This window comes from Dryobates pubescens, chromosome 6 (assembly GCF_014839835.1).
Source record: "Dryobates pubescens isolate bDryPub1 chromosome 6, bDryPub1.pri, whole genome shotgun sequence".
Lineage (NCBI taxonomy): Eukaryota > Metazoa > Chordata > Aves > Piciformes > Picidae > Dryobates > Dryobates pubescens.
This window is the reverse complement of record NC_071617.1, coordinates 24,222,739-24,244,900: the sequence shown is the minus strand read 5'-3', so window position 1 is coordinate 24,244,900 and position 22,162 is coordinate 24,222,739. Positions and strand designations below refer to the sequence as shown.

The window sequence follows — 22,162 nt, the reverse complement described above, 5'->3', positions numbered from 1 at the left end:
CCGAAAGAGGGAAAGAGGGGCTTCTGACTCACTCCTCATCTGTGAGGTTTAAGTAGTTAGAAGCTGAGGGTTGCAAGTAAACTTTTAAAGCACTGAATTCTTCAGCACATTCTGTTAACCTATCAGACTGAAGTATGATAAAAGTTGCTTTTAGCCTTAAAGGTGTTGATAATTTTATAATCATGAATATGACACACTTCTGTCCATTTAAAAATATTTTATTGTTAGATGCCACATTCCACCTCTTCCCATCTCTGAACTTCCACTGTGCTGGTACAGATGCCTGAAGAAGTGCCTGGTGCTCCTTCAAAAATTTTCACAGTGGTCTCTGTTTTACTGGTAGATTCTTCGTGGCTCACGCAGAATAACACCACCCTCCTCCATAGCTTTTTCAAATTCCTGGATCTTTTTTAAAAGATAGAGGTATGAATAAACACAAAGAAAAGCCATCAGCACCAAAATATCAGTGAGGACACATCATGTGGAGGGACAGAGGTTAACAGCTTCACTGAAGCATAATGCCAGGAACTGAAGCTTGTCAAATCTACCCTTCTGAGCGTTACAAGGATTTGTCAAGCCACAGAGGAAAATTAATGCTTAAAAAGGGAAAAGGAGAAAACACATTTAAGGAGATAGGTACTTGCCGAGTCACAATGACGTTCCCAGGGAATAACAGCTTTGAAGTTCACAAAGTTAATTCCAGCTTCCAAACAGCGCTGTGCCATTACACGTCCAAGGTTTTTGCACGCTGTTACTCCCTTGGGACTGTATAGGTGTCTCTTTATAGCCCACTCTCGTGTAGAGGCAGAAACGACAACATCCCCATTACAGTGCTCAACATAGGCCTCTACATAATGCTGTGTCCGCTCAAGCCGTAATCTTGAGTGAAGGAAAGAAGCAACATGGAATTACGATATCTTTTACAGATCTAAAGAGAGAACATATTTAAATGCTTAAATGCATATATGACTCACTTTATGAAGTAAAATTTAGCATACTAGAACTATTAATGTAATAATGATTTCTTAGTATTGCTTTTATTATCTAAGGCTTTGTTTATTAGGATGTAAAACAGGACTCATGTTACCAGCTCAGCAGAATGAAATTCAAAGAACAGCTTTTCACCAGTTATGCAGGTGCACAGTCCTACACCACCTCACACCAGCATTCACTCCAAGCCCAGCAATGTACACTTGCACAGTGTGGTACAGGTACATTTAAGCCAGACCATGGGAATTGCTCCAACAGAAATATAACCTTAGATTTGCTACACAAAAAGCTTATGCTTACACAGCACATAGCAACTTGTTTGCACAAACAAGTGGTTAAGCAGTATTTCATAAGCTGTTACATAAAGAGTATTAGGAGAAATTATCTCTTATTGCACTGAGACAGTGTCAGACTTCCAGGTATGAACAAAATGGATGTGGTTTTGAATCCCCATCTTCAAATGAACTTACTTTCTGGAAGACAAGCAATCAGCATTTTCTAAAAAACCAACCAACCAAACCAAACAAAAACCCAAAACAAAAACAAAAAAACCCCACCAAACCAAGAAAAGCTCCCAGACTGCTGCTGTACATGGTCTGCACAAGACTAGAAAAATCCTAAATTAAACAGTAGTTGCTTAAACACTATTATTGCTATCTTAACAATAAAATCATAGAATCATTAAGGTTGGAAAAGACCTTTAAGAACATTGAGTCCAACCATAACCCAACTACCATGACCACTAAACTATATCCTGATGCATACAGTAATTTTCATGGGACGCTAGTCTACTGTTCTCTGAAAGCAGAAGGTACTTGCTGATCAAAAACAACTAAAGGAGCAATTGATTCAACAAACCAAAAAAGTAATTTTTTGTAGAAATTCAACCTGCTGAGTTATGTGATTTATGTTTGCTTTGGTGTTTTCATTTCTGCCCATGTCTTTCTGACTCACCTATGCCAGAATTCACGCTTTGGCCATGTTGTCTTCCAGCCACGCTCCTTCCTGGCCAGGGCTAACTGCTCCAAGTTCCGAGGATTCCTATTAGTAAAGTCTGGGGCAACAACCTCGTTTTCGCTTGTGTCCACATCAGTCTCCGTTTTGAGACTGGACGTAGTTGATGCAAAAAAAAGACCTTGAAGGAAAGCAGGACAAAAAAAACTCCCAGAGTTAGAAAAAAATATAGTGCTGTCAATAGAACAAATGCAATATGGCACAAGTTATCAGGGCAAAATTAGTTTTATGTTTTGTTTTGGGGGTTTGGTTGGTAGGTTTGTTTGGGGGGGGGTGTTGTTTAGTTGGTTTTAACATAAAATAAATATATTACCAGAGCTCAATCTGTTTCTCCAATTTATGGGGTGAATTGTAGGCTAAAATTGGAAAGTATATTAAGTTTCAATAATAGTTCAAAACTCATGCATAAAATACAAATTTATGAATGACCAGAAGATCTTTAGGATTAAAGGCTTTACAAAATACTGAAAGGGAAATATAAAAAAAGCAATAACGGTGCTACCAAATAACAAGGTAAAGATTCTATATCCTTCAAGGCTATTCGTTACCAATTAAGGTAACAAACACAAATTTCGAGTTAGGCTTGCAGACGCATTTTGCTGCAAAGCTTTTCAGTCCAGAAGAGAAGCGCGAATGTCTCATCAGTGGACTGGGCCTCTCCTTGTCAGACCGCCCACCCCGGCCCGAGATGCACTCGCAGCGCCCCCATCCCACAGCAGCCCAACGGCTGTTACAGGCAGGACTCTGACACAGACCGGGTCCTGCCCATGGCAGAGGGGTCCTGCCAGGACACTTAGGCAGCGGATCACGCTGGGCTCGACCCTCCGCCGGCAGCACGGAGCATGTGGGCCCCCGTGCTGGAAAAAGCCGCCATGACGAACAGCAGGTGAGCTGACCTTACCCGTCCCACGTGCCTGGAGCCTGCCGGTCGCCAGCAACAGGCAGCTGCGGGTCCTCAGCGCCATGAGAAACCGGTGACCACCACGGCCTCAGGAGACAGTCACCTCTCCTCCTCTCAGGGGAACCTGGGCGCCGCCATCTTGGTGAGGACAGTACTGCCCTCGGAAGTCACCCCCGATGACTTCCGCCCGCAGTCGATGTCGTCACACGGAAGCAATTACTTCCTTTTCCATCTCTTTTAGGGCAGGTGAGGGATAGGCGTTCTGCTAGTTGAGTGTTCCCCCCGTGCAAACTCCAGAGGGAAGTGCATGGTTGTGTCAGTCAGTAAACAGTTTTGTGGCTTGGAGAACCTCTTGGATTTTTAGCCTTGGAAAAAGGCTACCAACAAAGACCTGTGCTTCCTGAAACGGGATCTAAGGAAAGGGGAGCTGGGCCCAGGGAGCAGACATTGCACACATGGCAAGGCGGGGAAGTAGGCTTCCAGCACCTACCAAAGCCATGTGGCAGAGGGTAGAGCTGCTACAAAAAACTGTCTACTGTTACTAAAAGCTAACCTGATTCGGCGGTGCAGACTACGTATCTGCTGCTACTGAACCAGGCACAGGCAATGCCGGCAGGCTTGCGATACCGCCTAGCCCATGCATTCATACCGCTGCCCGTTCACCTGTCACTGCAGGCTCATCCTGCATTCAGACAAAGCCGCACCGTTTGCAGGGACCTGGAAGCTGCAGCGCAGCGGGCCGCGCCCCTTAGAAAGGATGGACCTAGTGCCCATGCGCACCAGCCATAGCTACTTTCTAGAACCTCCTGGAAATCTTCTGTCCCTCTCTCAGCGTGGCTGCTTTGTTCAACCGCAAGCACCAATCGCGGCCTCAGGCTGGGGCCGTACCGCACGCGTGGATTGGGCAGGTAGCGCGTGGTTCCGCCCCTCGCGCGCGGCGGGGCTGTCTCTCGTGCCTCCACCCTCTCCCGGGAAAGGGGGGGTCTGTACCCAGCATTCTTTGCGGTTCTCTGTCTTTTCCGCCGGTCCGCGGGGTGCTTCGCCTCTTCGTCTGGCGCCGCGGCCGGGCGGGAAGATGGCGGCGATGGAGGGGCCTCTGGCTGTCTTTGGGGAGCGAACCAGCGGCGACACGATCCGCACACAAAACGGTAACTTCCGCGCGCTGCTGGCAGGGGCTCGATGAGCCGTGCGGGGAGGGGCATGGAGGAGGTAACATGGCGCGGCCGTTACCACCGCCATGTGCTTTCCCACCCTGGTCGCCGTCCAGGGAGGGCCTCGCCCTGCCGCCGGCTTCTGTTAATTCTGGGCCGCTAGGAGCTGTTGGGAAGGCCGCTGCTGCTGGGAGGGAAAGAAGGGAGGGCTGGTAGGATTGCGGCTTCTCTGCAGCTGCCACGGGGAGACGAGAGGCTTGCGCGAGTCTCGCGCCGCTCTCAGGCGTCCTTGTGACCAAGCGATCTTGCGAGCCCCTCTTGCGCGGCGCAGGCACACTCCGGGAGGGGGATGGTTGCCGACTGGAAGTCGACTTGGCTCCGTTCCGAGCTTTTGTAGGGCGTGAGCTGGAATAGCCTGCAGACTGCCGCGGAGTGGGGAAGTCGACAGCACAGAGAAATAACCTGATGCTGAGAGCGCGGACTGGCCCCGACATGACTGTCGTTAACTAAAGTTCTCAAGAACATGTTACATTTCTTTGTATTTCATTCTGAGTCTTGGGGGAAGGCTTCAAATGCCGAGGTTTGTGTTCAATTTCTGCATGGATTAAATGGGAAGGAAGATACTGAAAACCTGCTTCCTGATAATAGCGAGAGGTATATAGTATGATGATACTTTAGGTGGAACGTTCAGAACGAAAATTAGGTTAATCTGTAGCTGAGATTCTACTTGATAACGGCGCCTTTGATACCATGGTTGTTTCTTTTAGGAGGTTGCCATTACTTCTCTAAAGCAAGAAAAACAGTTACATTGGTTAAAGTTCAAAGTGAAAGTCTGAGTTGTGACTATTCCCATTATACTACCACTTTTTCAATTTCCAGATTAAGTGGCTATGCTTGTGGGATAGAGAAAAACGTGCCACGGTCTGAAGGAAAAGGTTGTTTGTATCTTTTTCCTATATGAAGTTGGCAGAACATCTTCTAAAGACACTGTACTTCAAGTGACACGAAATTTCTAATAATGACTAAAACGTCACTTTTGACTTTATAGACTTTGCTCCAGAAGAAGCATTTTGTTACAGTCATGAACCTGATGGGGGCTGAAAGATATGTTACGAATTGATACATAATACCACTGCTCTGTACCTGTCTATAAATGAGGAGTAAACTTTTTTTTTCAGTAAACTTTTATGGAATAACTTGCTGCTGCCAAAAGGGCGGGTGCTACCAACATCTTCTAAGCTACCACCAGTGTGCTCTTCTGACCTCAGTGTTCTCCCATCTTGCCAAGCCAACACAAACTTACTCTTTTTCCAATCAGGTAGTTTTACCAGGTCAGTTAGCTAAACCAGCTTGGAGGGAAGTTTGTCAAAGACTCGTGTTTTAGCAGAAAGCCGTTACTAGCTTAGTTAGGCTGAAACTGATTCCTAAATTACTTCACTTTATTTCAGTTTTAGAATTGCAGGTTCTTGGCACATTTTCTTGTAAAACTTAATCACTCTGAAGTTGAAAAAACAAACCGGTTTTTGTTTCAGTTACTGCTGCATCAGCTATTGCCAACATTGTGAAGAGTTCTCTTGGGCCAGTTGGTCTGGATAAGATGTTGGTGGATGATATTGGGGTAAGTAAAACTTTAGTGCCGGGGCAATTGTATTCCTGTGTGAAAGTGCTTCCACATAGTGTGATTTATAGGGCATGCGCAACAGATGCGTGTGCCTAGTTTTTTCTGTTCTGGGAGGGGTTAGGAGAAGAACTGGTAAAATTCAGCATCAGGTAACACATGGGACATCATTTTAGTCTAACTTAGAATTGTAGTTTATGTAGTACAGTTGCTTTCTTTTTTCACGTAAGTTCTCGTCACTTAGCAAGTATTGATCAGATGCACAGGAATAAATATCACCGTTGAAATTGGGTGAAATCGATGATGATGACAACTTGGATATTCTGGTCTCCACATTAGAAGAGATTTCAAGGAATCCCATAACAATTTTACAGAAGTATTCTATATTTCACTTCTTAAAGTTGCTTTGTGGACCTTTGCAAAGAAAATTTATTTCCATTTATGTGAATGTTATAAAACACAAAAGTTAAAACGGAAATAGACTTTATATTACCATTTGATTTTTCAAAATTAGGATGTGACCATTACTAATGATGGTGCAACCATTCTGAAACTGCTAGAAGTGGAACATCCTGCTGCAAAAGTTCTCTGTGAACTGGCAGACCTGCAAGACAAAGAAGTTGGTGATGGGACAACCTCAGTGGTACGTATAAAGTCTTACAGTCAGATACACCAAATGTCTGTGTCTTACTATCACAACACAGTTTTGATTTATCCATTATGAGTCTTGATACAACATCAAGCAATCAGGCAGGATGAAAAACTGCAGTTGGCTGAACCTAAGCAGTTTTTTAAAGTAAATTACAGAAGAAAATTAAAGTTGTGGATTTTTTTAGAGGTGTTGCTTTCCATACACAGCTGGTGTTCTGTAATGCAATTTTTCACTTGTTTTTTTTCATTGATGGTTGAGGATAGATTATAACATAAAATTCTTTTGTTGTTGTTTGGTTTTGGTTTTTTGCAACCCTGAAAATTTTGTATTGGAAATGACTATGCTGAGTGTTGGAAACTTTACTGAGACTTTTAACAGTCTGAGGGTTGGTGGAGAGCAGCATCAGATGGGCTTTATGTGATACCGGAAACTATGACTCAAGGTTGCAAGTACTTGTTTCCGCTGAATACAGGCACTGGACAACTGTTTGTGATTCTGCTTGCTAGTTAATGATGTCAGGTAGTTATTTGGCTTGTATGGAATACGTGTATTTGGTGTTCATGTTTTCAACAGGTAATTATTGCTGCAGAACTTCTAAAAAATGCAGATGAGCTAGTGAAACAAAAAATTCATCCTACCTCCATTATTGGTGGATACCGACTTGCTTGCAAGTAAGAAACTAATACAATTGAAGTACATTGCATTTTTTAAGGTACAATAACTGTGGTTTTCTTGTTTATTTCTGTATTTGTGACTTCATTAATACAGACTTCTTCATGCAAAGTGGATATGGTGTTTTGTTTTGGGGGTGTTTGGTATGTTTTTCTTTGTTTAGGGTTTTTGTTTGGTTTGTTTTTCAATTTTATATTTCAGTACTTAAGTTAAAATGTCGTATTTCTGTGTTACTAGATAAATTTATTTCATACCTGTGCTCTTTGAGGTAGCATATAGAAGGGTTGAAAACATGTAAGATTTTTGTCTTTGTGGGGATGGAATTTACCAGTATTTTGTCTTGATTCTACAGGGAAGCAGTTCGCTACATCAATGAAAATCTTATTATTAACACAGATGAATTGGGCAGAGAGTGCCTAATTAATGCTGCTAAGACATCAATGTCCTCTAAAATTATAGGAATGTATCCTTTAACTTAATCAAATTAGTAAAGCAAATGTGATTGACAGGAGAGCTCAAGCATCTAGCTCAGTTTCCTTTGCAGCAATTTGTATGAATGGGGTACAGTAGTTCATACTGCCGTTTTTATGACGGGGTGTGGAAAAACCTTTCACAGGTGTTATTTTCTGACGCATGGAAAAAATGTTCAGATTCTTCCAATGTATTTAAACCTGTTTAGGCACACGAGAGTTTCCTTGTGATGTTTTCCATTAGTGAGATTAGCTAAGGAATTGTGTGAATGGAAGAATGCACTGTAGAATTCAAGTACCTGGGGAGTGAAACTAGAGAAAATACACTTTAGTACGTAGTCAGAGAAAAGAAATTTTTAATTTTTTTGCTTTTGTGCTAACAAGGGAGTGCAGACTGACCACGGGGTAGATACTTTTGTTAAGAAGCAAAAGGTGCATAAATGGAAGTATCACATTAGCCTGCCCTAATTTTCTTGCCAGTGTTTCAGTTTTGAGAACTACTCTTAAGGCAGGGGCAGAGAAAGCCAGTGCTTCCATGCCTTTCTGGAGTTCTTGTTTGGAAACAATTATTGACTCGTATTTTGGTGACTGTCAGTGACTCTGTTTTCTTACACCTAATATTAGTTCTCCAGTTTTAACCTTAACAGCATTTTAGTGATGGTGATTTCTTTGCTAATATGGTGGTGGATGCTGCACTGGCAGTCAAATACACAGACCAGAAGGGTCAGGCTCGGTATCCAATCAACTCAGTTAATGTTTTGAAGGCACATGGCCGCAGCCAAAAGGAGAGCATACTTGTGAACGGTTATGCTCTGAACTGTGTGGTGGGCTCCCAGGGTAAGAACATGCTATGTTTCATAAAGCTTTTGTGCAAATTCAGTCCTCTTAGTCTTTCTTATGTGGATCATCTCATGTCATTAGTTGCAAATTGTGGGTTTTCAACCCTGGAGGTGAGGGGACGGACAAACAAACAAAACCTCTGCTTACTACTTCAGTGAGTAGTGATCTGCAAAGTGTTGCTAAGTTTCTGTAGTTTCCTTGGCTCAGTAGCCACATGGTAACACTGTGATCTTGTGGAACATAATAAGCACCACCCTTGTGGAGTTGCAATGTCAGGTTTGTAGGAAACAATTTATAAAGCAGAGGTATGTTGTGACTGATGGATCAGCTTTTCATGGTCATTCATGGTTTGGGGACAGGGTCTGTGAAAAGGTAACTTAGGTTGTAGGAGAGGTATGGTAAAAAAAAAGAGAGTCTATTAGCATTACTCTGTATTGGGACAGAAGTGGTGGTGGAAGAGCAAAGAAATAGAAATCTAAAATGGGGAAGTGATATTAGTTCTAGTCAACAGTGCTAACTTGATGTTCTGTTAACTCAATTTGACAAATGCCCTTTTTTTGTTTGGTTTTTTTTTTCAGGTATGACCAAGAGAATAGTTAATGCAAAGATTGCATGCCTGGACTTCAGCCTGCAGAAGGCAAAAATGAAGCTTGGTGTTCAGGTTGTTATCTCAGACCCTGAGAAGCTGGACCAGATAAGGCAGAGGTAGGTGGGAACTTGAGTAATTAAGATAGTGGGTCTTCACAGGCCAGTTTTGGTCTCATTTGAAGAGACTCAATGCATTTATGGCTCAGTGCAAGAGGTAAAAATGTCTTAAATTACAATATTTTCCAACAATAGCAAATATTGGTGATGAAAGTCTTCATGTCTGGAGGCAGAACTAGGTCAGTTTTCAAGAAAGCTATGTAGTCTTGTACAGTGGTCCTTTCTTGCAGAGCTCTGCACTGAGATTTCAGGAAAGGGGTTGACTGAAAGACTAGATTTGTAGTATCATTTTTCTGACTTTCACTTGATCCTCACAGAGAGTCAGATATTACCAAAGAGAGAATCCAGAAGATTTTGGCCACTGGTGCCAATGTTATTCTCACTACTGGAGGTATTGATGATATGTGTCTGAAATATTTCATCGACGCTGGTGCAATGGCAGTACGCAGAGTTGTTAAAAAGGACCTTAAGAGGATTGCTAAGGCATCTGGAGGTATGTATATGTAAAAATAGGTCACTTCAAATTATTTTGTAAGTGAAAGCTTTCATTAGGCTATTAGTAACTAATTTTCAGCATACGGGTCCTGAAGATACAAGGCATTCAAGGAGGGGATGAGTAGAACTGAGTGGCTCTTAGGTTCTACATTTAGAGTTACTATTAAGTGACTTCTATCAAGGTGGATAAGTACAGGAAGAGTTGACTGCTGAATATTTACAGTGGAGGAGAAAAAGTGCTGTCATGCGCTGTGAAGGCTTCCATTGTGGAAATGGAAGCCAGAGTCTGTATTTATGAAGTCTTTATTAAGCACATCTTCTTAAGCCTCTGGAGAGTTAAATATGTTGTTCAGATGGTTCAAGGCAAATGAAGAATTCTTAAGTTGTTACATGCATATTGGGGGGGAAAATAAATCTGGTTCTATGTCTTACCTGTGTGTTCTTAAATTTGCAAGAACACATTTTTATTACAGCAAAGCACAGGAGATTGTACTCATTGTGGAAAAGTTAAGTACTGTAAAAGTTGAGCAAAGAAGAATAGTATGGGTTATAAACTGCAGAATATGGAATTGCTACCTGGGAATTAGAATTGCTATTGATTTTAAGAGAAGTCTACTTATGTTGCTTTTAATTCTGTTTTCAATTTGTTTTTCTTTTTGTGTGCCTATTCTGGGAAATTGGCAAAGGATGTGCTGGAATTGAATGCTAATCTCACTTGTTTGTTTGTTAAAGCGACCATATGTTCAACCCTCGCAAACCTTGAAGGTGAAGAGAGTTTTGAGGCATTAATGCTGGGACAGGCAGAAGAGGTGATTCAAGAGAGAATCTGTGATGATGAGCTGATCTTAATCAAGAAGTAAGGATCCTTTTGTTCATCAGTTTTGTGTACACCTTTTACTGAATTGAGATAAAATCCCATTTATTTACTTCCATGCTACCTCAGTGGTATGAGTAGTGATACGCGTGGGAGAGAGTATGCAAGCCCACTGCAAATTAGGGGTGAAAGTATCCATACTTAACCTCTTCTGCTGGGGCTGAACATCTGTTTTGTCAACCATAATGAATGAAACAGTAAGACTTAATTTTGTGTATAAACTTTTTCTAAACTGGCTTCCCTTTACAGATAGCAAAAGGAAATACGTACCATCTGAATATCTAAGAAGGTGCAACCTAAAGATTGTACTGTTTATAGTGCAAGATAGGGTTTACTTGTGCTGGTTTCATTGAACCAGTGACTGGCTTGGTAGTATGAAATACTGTTAAAGGGGTGGAGTTTGTGATGGGTTGGGGTTTTTTGCATGGTGGTTTTTGGTTGTGTTTTGGTTACAGGTTTTTTTAAATAGGCAAGAAGAGCAGCAATTACTAGCTCTCCACACATGTGGTGTTTTCCACTGATTTTTTTTTAGTGTGACACTGCTGTCTGAAGACTTGAGTACCAGTATAACAAGAACATACATTGGATATTAACTTTCTCACTACTTCAGTATCCCTTCTCTGTATTCAGCTTGCTGTTGTGTGAATGAAATTCACCAGGCCATGGCATTTCTGTGGCAGTTAAATGACTATGGTGTCACCAGCTCATGTAGTGCCAATGCAAAAGAACTTTCTTAACATTCTAAATCCATTTTCCCTTGTTTCATGGGAGATAGCTTGTCTGTCACACTTAGGTACTTTACCTTACAGACATAACTTTCAAAGTTCTTTCATATTGGAAATGAAAACCTGGACTAAGTTACAATGTACATGCCCTGTAGAGATATATAACAATATTAAGAACTCCTTTTAAGTCTTCAAAGAGCCTGTCTCAACTGACTTTGGCTTTAGAAGAAAAAATTTAGCTAGAAGAGTTTTAACTTGTATTCTCTTCAACATGCTGATTCCTGATTACTTTTTTTCCCCTAGTACAAAGGCTCGTACTTCAGCATCAATTATCTTGCGAGGAGCTAATGACTTCATGTGCGATGAAATGGAACGATCTATACATGATGCTCTTTGTGTTGTTAAAAGGGTATTGGAATCCAAGTCTGTTGTCCCAGGTGGTGGTGCTGTAGAGGCAGCACTCTCAATATATCTTGAAAATTATGCAACAAGCATGGTAAGTCTTGCACTAAGAAGGACAGACAAGCATGTGTTTAAACTGGGATAACATGAATTTCCAAGTATTTTCTTCTACTGAAAGTTGGTTCTAAGGTTCCTGAATATCTGTTAATCTCACGGACTGTAACATGCTTCTTCAAAAGGGAGAGTATGAGTTACTTTTCTGACAATTGGAATGTAGGGTTCCTTGACCTAAAAATAGGTTTTGCATGTTGGAACTCTTGATCATAGCTGTATCTTTTCCTCTTTTGTTGCAGCAATTGGTTTAAAACCTTTTTCCGTTTTCTAGGGATCACGTGAACAACTTGCAATAGCAGAATTTGCAAGATCACTCTTAGTAATTCCAAATACATTGGCAGTAAATGCTGCTCAAGATGCAACAGATCTTGTTGCGAAGTTGAGGGCATTCCACAACGAGGCTCAGGTTAACCCAGATCGCAAAAATCTGAAATGGCAAGTATCTGGAGAAAGGCTGTTACCCTAACATTGATGGTGGTGGGTGACTTGGGTGGAAAATTGTCCTGCCAGTTTAGTGAACTGTGATTTGCACTTGGAAAATGTGTAGGTTCTCACTGAATTTCCTCCCTCTGTCCTTCAGTCCCATGTATGTGTTACTGGGACCTAGCAGCAGTGAAACAGCATAATCCCAACTGTTTTTCTGCTTTTTCTACCTCTCCATCTCAAAGTACTTCTTCCTTGCAGGATTGGTCTTGACTTGATCAATGGAAAGCCTCGTGATAACAAGCAAGCTGGTGTCTTTGAACCAACCATGGTCAAAACTAAGAGCCTGAAGTTTGCAACAGAAGCTGCCATTACTATTCTTCGAATTGATGATCTTATTAAACTGCACCCTGAAACTAAAGAAGAGAGAGGGTGCTATGAGGATGCAGTTCACTCTGGAGCACTTGAAGAATAACTTAGCTTTTATTTATGTTTGTCTAACTTACACTTCCCACTCTTGTAACTAAACTGTTAATAAAACAAGTGCTTGAATTCTGCTGCTATTTTCTTGTGAACAAATTTTGAAAGTGAAGTTTGGTCCTCGGGTGGAGAATTTAAGTTCTAGTATGTGTTAGCAACTCTCGTGCATCCATTAGCCCCTATTCTTTTTGTCAGGGCAGTGACTGAGTGGCAAAAAATGATGGAGGAAGCCTATTTAATTAGAGGCAAGATGAACAGATACATGCTCCACGATTAGACTTTTATTAGTAAACTAAAAGTTAACAATAGCTGTTCGTTTATCCACCTTCATCTCTCGACACACATGGCTATTCCCATGCCTCCTCCGATGCAGAGAGCAGCAATGCCACGTTTTCCCCCCGTTCGTTCCAGTGCATGTAGAAGTGTAACAAGGATGCGACACCCAGAGGCGCCAAGAGGATGGCCAAGAGCAATAGCTCCACCTTGGATATTAACCTAGAAAGGAAAAAAAGCCAACACAAGGTCAGGTTAAGAATTCATTTAACTAGTTTAGCCACGATTCAATGTGAATAACCCCACAGGGTATAGTCTGAAACTGAAGAAATTGAACATGCATGAGACAGCTGTTAGTATTTCTTCAGAAAGGGGCTCCCCTTTACTCTGAAAATAAGGTGAATTTAAGAAGGGCAGAGTAATACACCTTTTCCCACCACTGGAAGGATAGAGTGACAGACTTTCAGCAGCAAGCTCAAGCTTTGCATGCAAATCTACTATAATAAGAGTTGTAGCCTGCTACACCAAGAAATTACATTCCTGCTAGGAAAGCAGGACTACAACAGAGTAGCAGAAGGAAGCACCTTAAGGAATTCCAATACTTTATGGCAGATTTGATTACAAGAGGACCGGTCTCACCTCTTTGGAATACAATCTGGGTGCACAGGATGGAACAACTAAGAATTACAGGAGGCTAATCACAGGCTCAAATATATTATTTACCTTTTCTGGACTGACTTTCAGTTCTTTTGCTATTGCAACAGCTAGTGATGCAAAGGCTTCGTTAATTTCAAACAGGTCAACTTGTTCCAAAGTCCAGCTGGCTTTTTCAATCTGAGAAAAGAAAATAGAGACTTTATTAGCTTTTAGGTCTTCTATACATCAGAGGAAGCTTTTCTTAAGACTTATATTGGGTGATGAAGACAACACTTCTAAAAAGTTGAAGGAAACAAACTTTCTAGAGTTCATGACACCATTCTTGAAGCACCAGACAAAATTTAAGTAGGTACAATGTGCTGGCTGCTCAAAAAATAGGACTAATTTCACACACATAATGGTGATAATGCAACTGTGGGGATCAAACCATATGTATGTGGTGCCCTTAATAAAAGAAGCACTGTTTTCAAAAGCGGGGCTTAAGCGATTAAAAGCAAGCTTTTTACAACAGAAGTCTAATTCCATTTGAGATTCTTTGCTTAACAGAGATTTTTTTTTTACCCGGGAAACAGTGAAATTACTATCAGTATGGGTGTCAAGTGCAATTTGTCCAGCTTCTACCCTTCCGTTGAAAGTTGTGACTTAAATGTTTTTGTAGATAGCTATTTTGGAAGAAGATTTGGCTCACGTATTCACATGAGAAACTCTTGTGGCACAAGTGCTTGCACACAGGCTTAGGCATGTTTCACATTTACATATTTGCTTTGACTCAATTTGTTTCTAACATGACGTTTGATCAGTAGTCATCTGCAAGATGATATTTCACAACCTGCTAGCCAGATTAGTGCATATCCAAGATTGCTGTCAAGGAGGAAAGCCTCTTTCTACTAGATGTTACAGGGACAGTATAGAAATTCTTCACTTTCTGGGGAAAGGCTTGATTATTTACTATGTCGTAACACAAAAATGCATGGCCTAATCATCCTCTCACTTTAAAGTGCTACTATGAAATTCAGAAGAGGTAAACTGATAAGACAGAGGGTGTGAATTGTTTGAAGATGCACACTTTATGTTAGTGTGCCCTTTTTCAGAGTACCTATAAAATTAGAGGTTCTGTTAAATAACAGCTTGTCCTACAATTTAAGCTGAACTATGTATTGTGTATACATTTATTGTATTCTTGATTTAAAAGAACAGTTTGATACCAGCTTTAAATTTCTCATTTTCCTGTTAAAAACCACAGAGCTTGGGTGAGTTCAGGTTAAGCTTCTACACTGGCAGGGCATTTCAAAGATGAAACATAAGACCTCTGTACAGTATAAATAAAACAAAGAGAATACTAAGGCGAAGCTATTGTTATCAACTGTATAAGAGCTCTTCTCCTGCTCCGTTGCATAACTCATTTTTACAACATTGCCATGGGCTGTGTCTGTATTAGCAAGCAGTGGGGTACACAAGGGATGCTCAGGGCATTTTGTTTGAGAACTTTGTCCTGTGGACTGAACAGAGAGTGCATTAGTGTGTGCAATAATGGTCTGAGCACATTAGATGTGGTTCTGGAGTGCACCTTCTTATATAGTTTCATCTGAAAAGAATCCAGTTTGTCTGCTCCAACCCTTTCACAGGGCAGGCTATAAAATACAAAGGGCTCCATGTTTGCTAATGCAGATGCACTCATTGGCCCTTCTCTTGGTGGTGTGCTATTGCATATTCAAACAGGCAGTCCTCTGAAAATTACCCTGGCCAGACAGGGCAGCAGAACTGTATCACAGTAGAAACAAATCATCCCCAAATCAGGTTGGTATGCACATTCACAAAATTAGATCTTTAGCCTCCTAGGTTAACTAGTTGGCCTTTCACAAACTCAACTAGTTTATGCCCTGAACTCTACTCATAGTCTTTTTTTTTTCCCCTCCAGTGAGTAAGCACTAGCTTGGAAACATGAGTAAGCACTAGAAATCCTATTCTTATATACCCTCCAATATTTTAAGTCGTGTTTTCAATTAGTTTATTTCTTCTACTGTTTTCCTTAGAATATAGAAAAAACAAGACATGGACAGAAAATGAAAACAAGCAAGTGTATTAAAATACTAAATACATAGACAGGTAATTACTTACAGCTTTCTTTATTGCTGAAATGGGCCCTACTCCCATTATAGATGGATCTATACCAGTCTGAGCCCAAGATACAATCCGAGCCAAAGGCATGAGACCTCTCTTAGCAGCTTCCGATTTCTTCATTAGAACTACAGCTGCAGCTCCATCATTAATACCTGTGGAATGACAAACAACTTCTATGCATATGTTGGGGTTTATGGCTTTTACTGTACCACCTTTTCCCTCTTGTGTAAGTTCCCCAAACAGACAAAACAAAAATTAAAATTCTTTTATTGGATCAGGTCAGCATTGTTCAGATCAGCCAAGACTGACCTCTGATGCAAACACCTAAAGTGGGTAACACATCTGTACTGCTGTAAATGAGACATTTGTGGTATTTATTTGGAAAGTAGTGGGTGTAAGAATTTGAGACAAATCTGAAAAAGCAGATTTATAAGGTAGATTAAAAAAAAAAATAGGGCAGCATAAAGACCAAAGGAAGGAGCTTTAAAGCCTTGTTGTCCCACCGGGACAACATTTGAAAACATGAGTTGTTATGTTTTTCTCTGTACAGAGCTGCAGTATTCAAAACCATTTGAAAGCTAGTTTTGAAATAGAGGATGTAGTTTTTATTTGTTCCAGCCAATCAGATATTGCTGTTATTGCCCCAAACTTGCATCACTTCACAGAAATCGAGTAAACAAAAGACAGCTCGCCTGTACAGAAATCCTCCACCACAGTTCTGTCCGAGGTCTACCTGTGTTGTCAAACACACTGCCATTTCCTGTGAAATACATGCAGCAGTAGCCACACTCATGTTAGAAGGATAGAGTTGAAAAGTTTCAGGCTGAATAAGCCTGAAAGGCTCTTAATACTAAAGGATTGGATGACCTCAAAAGTTAAAATACTCAGAAGCAAGACATGGCAATTAAAAGCAGTATCTTAAGGCAGCATGATTCTGTCACTGTTTTAGACAATGCCTTGCTGTGAATTCTGTACATAAACCAGAGAGAGTTTTGGACAAAGTTCAAAAACATCAAGGTATTCCCTATATAACCTGTGCTGATTTTAATACTAAAACCCACACCTCTAAGAGAAGAGTTTAAAAGTAAATGTAGGACCACCTTAATATAACAAATTAATAGTATAATGAGTTAGGTAGTTGATGGAGCACATGTACAAAGATTTCTGTGACGTAAATCATACAACCAATCATAAATAATTTATTTGTATTGAATACAAGTCACTTCTGTTTGAGCTAATGGTGTGCTGGATTTGTGATTTATTGCCCAGTGCTCGATTCTAAAGAAACTAAATAAAGCAAATACCTCAACTCTGTGCATCAATTAGCTTTGCACACTGGATAAAGGACCCATTTTTGGGACTACCACACAGCAGCCTAACCCCTTGCAGGGATTCTGCCTTGAGCCACAAGCTACTGTTCCTTTCCATTTCAGTTTTAGCCAGATGAACCCACCTGAAGCATTAGCTGCTGTTACTGTCCCAGTTCCATCTGTCAGGAAACATGGCTTTAATTTTGCCATTGTTTCCAAGTTGCTCCCATGTCGAGGGTGCTCATCTGTCTTAACTTCTATAGGACCTGCAAAACAGAGCACTATACTCACAGGAGGGTCTAACCACACATGCACACACACACATCTCTTGAACAGAATGCTGGCACAAACAATGGGGCAATCAGGAATATACAGCACAATCGTCTTAACCAACAAGCCATTCTTATGTCAGAGATAGTTTCCAATTCATTGCAGTTTAACAAACTGCCCTAACCCTGCAGCTGCTTTTAACAAGGCAGACAGGTGAGTTTTGCAAGACAAATGCTCACAACAAAGATAATGATTAGTTGTACAAAAGCAGGTCTTCTTGTTCTTCCTAACCAAAACCTCCTCTTCCAAGCAGAAGGCAATCTTCCAAGTGATCCTTGTAGGAATCTTGTTGCAGAGAGTAATCCAGGATCATTAAACATTATCATCTAAACTTGTATCAAGAAAGTCCTTCATTAGTTTGTAATCATCCTAATACCAGATTTTTTCCCAGAGAATCTATTTAATGCTAATGTTGAATAACTGATTCTTGACTTCTGTTTAGAAAACTCAGTTTTTACATCCATCTCACAATGAACTGGGGTAATTCCCCTGCTCTAGAAATGGACCTATGGCTCAAGCACCAGGACAAGTCTGTTTATATCCCTAACAGACCTAAGGAGGACCATATCTGACAAATAACCTCATCTAGTTAATTTATTAGTAACCCTGAGCATTGTCACTCTCTGCTAGGCGAGCAAGGTTTGCCAGATCAACATGACTGATTTAAGTTTGGTGCAAGAGTCTAAGAAAACAGAAAGTACTTATTTTTGGTACAATACCCAAGCCTACATAAAGTCAGTGGTTTGCTTGAGTAGTAACCACATCTCAAATAAAACAGCAGTAGTACTTGCAAAGAGCTACATTTAGATATTCCACATTTGTATTGCTTCTGATTAAAAAATTAATCACTGAAAAGATAAAAATAAATAAAAGAGAGCTACATGCTTACAGAACAAATTAGAAATAACACTGTGTAAGGGGGAAACCAGATGCTTTTTTTTTCTCTAAAATCATCTCTTATCCATTCACACCTACCTTTTTTAGAAGGTACAAGAACAGGAACAATTTCTTTCGTAAAATAGCCAGCTTTCTGTGCTGCCTCTGCCCTGTTCTGTGACTGTACAGCAAGTTGGTCTTGTTCCCCTCTGCTGACTTGCCACTGATTGGCCACATTTTCAGCTGCAATAGGAACAAAATGCAAATTGCCATGAGGAAATGCTAACATAAATTGTACAACTGTAAGTGACAAGGCAGTAATTAATATTTGCTATAGCAAGCTGCTCAGATTGTTGAACAGTTTTTATTCTGATTTTCTTGTTTTGTTTGCTCCTGATTCTCTACTTTCTTTGGAGGGTGAAAATTTCTGTGTAGGACCTACTCTGAGAGGTTCTATCAACTTAAATATAAATGCTCTTCTAGTTTATCTCTACAGATAACACAGAGGAGGAAACATTCTGAAATTGCTCCATTTCATCAGCAAAGTTTGAAAAAGCAGTTGGCTGACTATCCCATGCAGGGTGCAATAACCTGAAGTTGCAGAAACATGTGTATCCACAATACACTTCATGTAATTCCTGCCCACTGTAAATCTGTGCTGCCAATTGCTCCAGTTACATGCAAGGATTATTTTATTTATTTTTCATGAAATTAAATTACTCTCATGCAAAAGAGATGCACTGAGATTAGATCAGACAGAAAGAAAAAAAGAAGAAAAAACAAACCAGCTTTACAAACAAAGCATTATCAGACATTTCTTTCTTAAGGACAGCTTAAAACACCTTACTTGAAAACAGATTTCTGAAATTTCCTGCCAGTTCAATCTTTCCTCCTCTCCTATTAACCATTTAATTTTTTAGATTGTCACCACTTACCTGTTATACCCATATGGTACTGATAAAAAGCATCTGTAAGGCCATCAAGTATTATAGTGTCCTGCAAGGAAGCCTCTCCCATTTTCACTCCAGCTCGCATGTGAATGACATGAGGAGCCTGCAAGAAGGTATTTTGAAAGGAGTTAGATGTTTTATATCTCAGTGCACAACACAGCAGCTGCAAGAAGCTACCCCAAATCCCGGCATTTCCCCAGATGCCTGTTCTGTATCCCTCTAGAGAGCCTGCCTCCTCTGTTTGGCCTGTGAATTTCCCCAGCAGCAGATCACCAAGGAGCAAGTGGCTTCACTTCACAGAACAAATCAATCATCCCTGGAGCCATACAGCCATGGGTCCCCCACTACACCAACATTATTCTCAGCAAAGGCAGCTAGAGAGTCCCAGCAGAAGAGCTACCCCCTTCTAAGGTGTCAGCACCAGCCCAGCAACATTCCTCAATACAGCCTTGGGACGGACACCTTGAAATACAAGTGCTTTGCTTTCTTTCCAAGCTCAAATTTCTTGGTGGACAATAACATTTCCAGTTATTCTTTCCCTGGGCTTCTTACAACACACACAAAAAATGTCATTTGTCGTGACTGGGCTAGATGGAAATTAAAATGGAATTTTAAATGTGGTGTGTGTTTGCATGGGACCTTTTCAGTACCTACAGTATCAGGTCCTTTGGTGTGGTTTTGTCTTGTTTAAAAACACAAACAAACAAACAAAAATTGCAACAAAGCTGACCAAGTCAATTGTTTTCTGTGTAAATTCATTACAACTTACAGAAACCAAAGATACTCCTTCAAAATGCCTCTAGAGCACTAGCCTAGAAATACAGGGTTTCAACATAACTTAATGCTGTTTGCTCCCAGCAACTCCGCACAATGCCATTGTCATTGTTTGCTTTACCTTGCTCATACTTTCCATGCCTCCTGCAACCACTATGCTGGAGTCTCCTGTCAGTATAGACTGAGCACCCAGGCATACTGCTTTCAAGCCTGACCCACAGATCATCTGGCAGCTCCAAGCAGGCACAGAGTAAGGGATTCCTGCAGCAACACTCGCCTGCCGGACAGGGTTCTGGCCAGCACCTGCAGGAACAGGCATCATTTTTCCTTTGTCTGTTCTTAAAACAATGAATGTCAGCCCTGTCACTTTTCATAACAGGTACCCTGATTTCATTAAAATGCAAAGCTCATTCCAATTTTCACCTGATACAGAAGTTCCCAGTGGTAATCTGTAAACAGGAGCTCAGTTACCTCTCTCATTTGTATTGTTCATTAATAAAATACCTGCAAGATCAGGGATTTGGTACTGATAGTTTTGTACCTGCACTCCGCCTTTGACAGCAGGTCAGATGAAACACCAACTTCAATTTATCACTAGCCTGTTGTACATTTGTAAGGTGACAGTTCATTCACACTGCTACTCACCAAAGGGTTTCTTTTTTACATCTTCTGTACATCACTAGCAGATGACCTTCACTAAAAGTTCTTATGGAAACCAAAGACACAGTTATGCAAGGACAGCCCAAAAAACTTTCATTCTTTGTTGTGACCCTGATGGAGAGGAGTGCTGAAAACATTCTTCATCTGCCATTTCCTCAGGCCAAAGTAAAGCCAGCTCTTTGCATGCAAAAAAAAAGGTCTAAGAACATATCATTCAGCAAGCTTAATATATGCAGGAATATGGATCAGCTTTAAGTAAGGAAAAAAAAGTTTCCTTTATTTTCCTTCTCCATCTTTAAAAGACAAACCTGCCCTATGACTCTGCTGATTAAACATTACCCTGGAAAAGGCTGGGGACCATTCAAAGCAAACAATTTGCTCTCAGGTTCATTTTCATTAAATCAGACTATTTGTCTTCAAGCAAGTGGCATCACAGATGCCACGGGTCGATCTTGCAGATAAACAGAAATGCTGGCCTTGCTCTTAAAACCTAAGTTATCTACACTTATTACGTTGAATTATGAAAGGAGATGACCCACGCAAGAGAAGGGATGCTGTAACAAAGAAAAGTAGCTGACCTTCACGTATACATTGTTACCTACTTCGGGAATTTTTTTTAAAAGCAAACTATCCCCCCTCATCTCCTTTCTAAAAACCCAGCAATGGGTTTGGTCATCCAGAGCGTATGGAGAAGTAGCCAAGACGTCACTCAAGTGCTCTGTTAATGAACCACGTCCTTAACGGCAAAGAGTAAGGTACCGACACGCGAAACCAGAACTGTTGCCAAGGGCAACAGAGAGATGTGGCCGTAGAGAGGAAGAGCCCACAAAGCAGCGGGAGAAGGGCTCTCCGCCGCGCCCCGTTCCCCGCCGCCCGCGTACCTGCGGTGAGGACCTGCCCCAGGATCACCTCCGTCACCTCCTCGGGGGCCAGCCCGGCCCGCCGCAGCACCTCCCGGATGACGGCGGCCCCCAACTCGTGAGCCGGCAACGTGGACAGGCCGCCGTTGAAGGAACCTGGGCGGACACAGAGGAAGAGCACTCAGCACCGGGCCCCGCGCGGGGGGATAACGGAGAGAGAAGGTGGGAGGGGGACGACACCCGCCGCCCGGCCCAGGCTCTCACCGATGGCCGTCCTGGCGGCGGAAACGAAGACGACAGGATCCGTGCTCATGGCGGCAGAAGCGGCGGAGCGGCGTGCAACAGCAGCGGGGAACGGGAGCAGCAGCTGTGTCGGGCGAGGAAGCGGAGCTGGACTCGGCGCCCAGCCCTCCCTCGTGGGTTGCCAGTCCCGCCCCTCGCCCGCTACCGGGCGGGCCGGGCGCTGCGCGGAGATTGGGCGGGAGTGGGGATTCCGCACGGGTGATTCGTGGCCGCGCCCCTGGGGAGAGCCAGGAGGTTGGCTGGTGGTGGGGCCTGCTCTCTCGGCTCTGGGACTATAGCGTACGGCCGTCTCTCGCCATCTCTCGTCATCTCCCTTCTCGAGGCGCTGAGAATACGCTGCCGCAACCCTCCGTCGTCCAGGCCCGGCGCTGCCGCGCACTCCAGAGGTGTCAGTCATGTCTCTCCCCTTCCCGTTGATGCAGTCGGGGACGTTCGCTGCCTTTTGCCAACTCACGCTAATACTCAGTTTACTTTTTTACAAAATTAAGCATGCAGATCAAATGCTCTATTATAACATTGTGG

General features: G+C 41.9%; 3 protein-coding genes and 1 non-coding gene across 4 annotated transcripts; 2 read left to right on the top strand and 2 right to left on the bottom strand.

Annotated features, from left to right (window-relative positions):
• Nucleotides 1-197: 197 nt before the first annotated feature.
• On the bottom strand, nucleotides 198-3,072 carry MRPL18 (mitochondrial ribosomal protein L18). The gene is made up of 4 exons (XM_009908803.2): nucleotides 2,906-3,072; nucleotides 1,945-2,125; nucleotides 645-879; nucleotides 198-405 (listed from the first exon to the last, which is right to left on the bottom strand). Exons 1-4 carry the CDS (start codon nucleotides 2,967-2,969, stop codon nucleotides 334-336), a joined length of 552 nt encoding a protein of 183 aa, XP_009907105.2. The 5' UTR covers nucleotides 2,970-3,072; the 3' UTR covers nucleotides 198-333.
• An 812-nt stretch (nucleotides 3,073-3,884) lies between these two features.
• On the top strand, nucleotides 3,885-12,609 carry TCP1 (t-complex 1). The gene is made up of 12 exons (XM_054162754.1): nucleotides 3,885-4,053; nucleotides 5,589-5,674; nucleotides 6,189-6,317; nucleotides 6,900-6,997; nucleotides 7,351-7,461; nucleotides 8,124-8,305; nucleotides 8,887-9,013; nucleotides 9,331-9,506; nucleotides 10,241-10,364; nucleotides 11,411-11,603; nucleotides 11,895-12,058; nucleotides 12,308-12,609. The coding sequence occupies exons 1-12, from the start codon at nucleotides 3,981-3,983 to the stop codon at nucleotides 12,519-12,521; spliced, it is 1,677 nt and encodes a 558-aa protein (XP_054018729.1). The 5' UTR covers nucleotides 3,885-3,980; the 3' UTR covers nucleotides 12,522-12,609.
• LOC128897315 (small nucleolar RNA SNORA29) lies at nucleotides 4,902-5,037 on the top strand. Its single transcript, XR_008462327.1, has one exon. It is a non-coding gene; the product is annotated as a small nucleolar RNA SNORA29 (small nucleolar RNA).
• A 230-nt stretch (nucleotides 12,610-12,839) lies between the features above and the next one.
• ACAT2 (acetyl-CoA acetyltransferase 2) lies at nucleotides 12,840-21,882 on the bottom strand. Its single transcript, XM_054162753.1, has 9 exons — nucleotides 21,602-21,882; nucleotides 21,359-21,493; nucleotides 19,939-20,120; nucleotides 19,029-19,146; nucleotides 18,193-18,336; nucleotides 17,031-17,153; nucleotides 15,575-15,729; nucleotides 13,523-13,633; nucleotides 12,840-13,021 (listed from the first exon to the last, which is right to left on the bottom strand). Exons 1-9 carry the CDS (start codon nucleotides 21,648-21,650, stop codon nucleotides 12,854-12,856), a joined length of 1,185 nt encoding a protein of 394 aa, XP_054018728.1. The 5' UTR covers nucleotides 21,651-21,882; the 3' UTR covers nucleotides 12,840-12,853.
• Nucleotides 21,883-22,162: the final 280 nt, after the last annotated feature.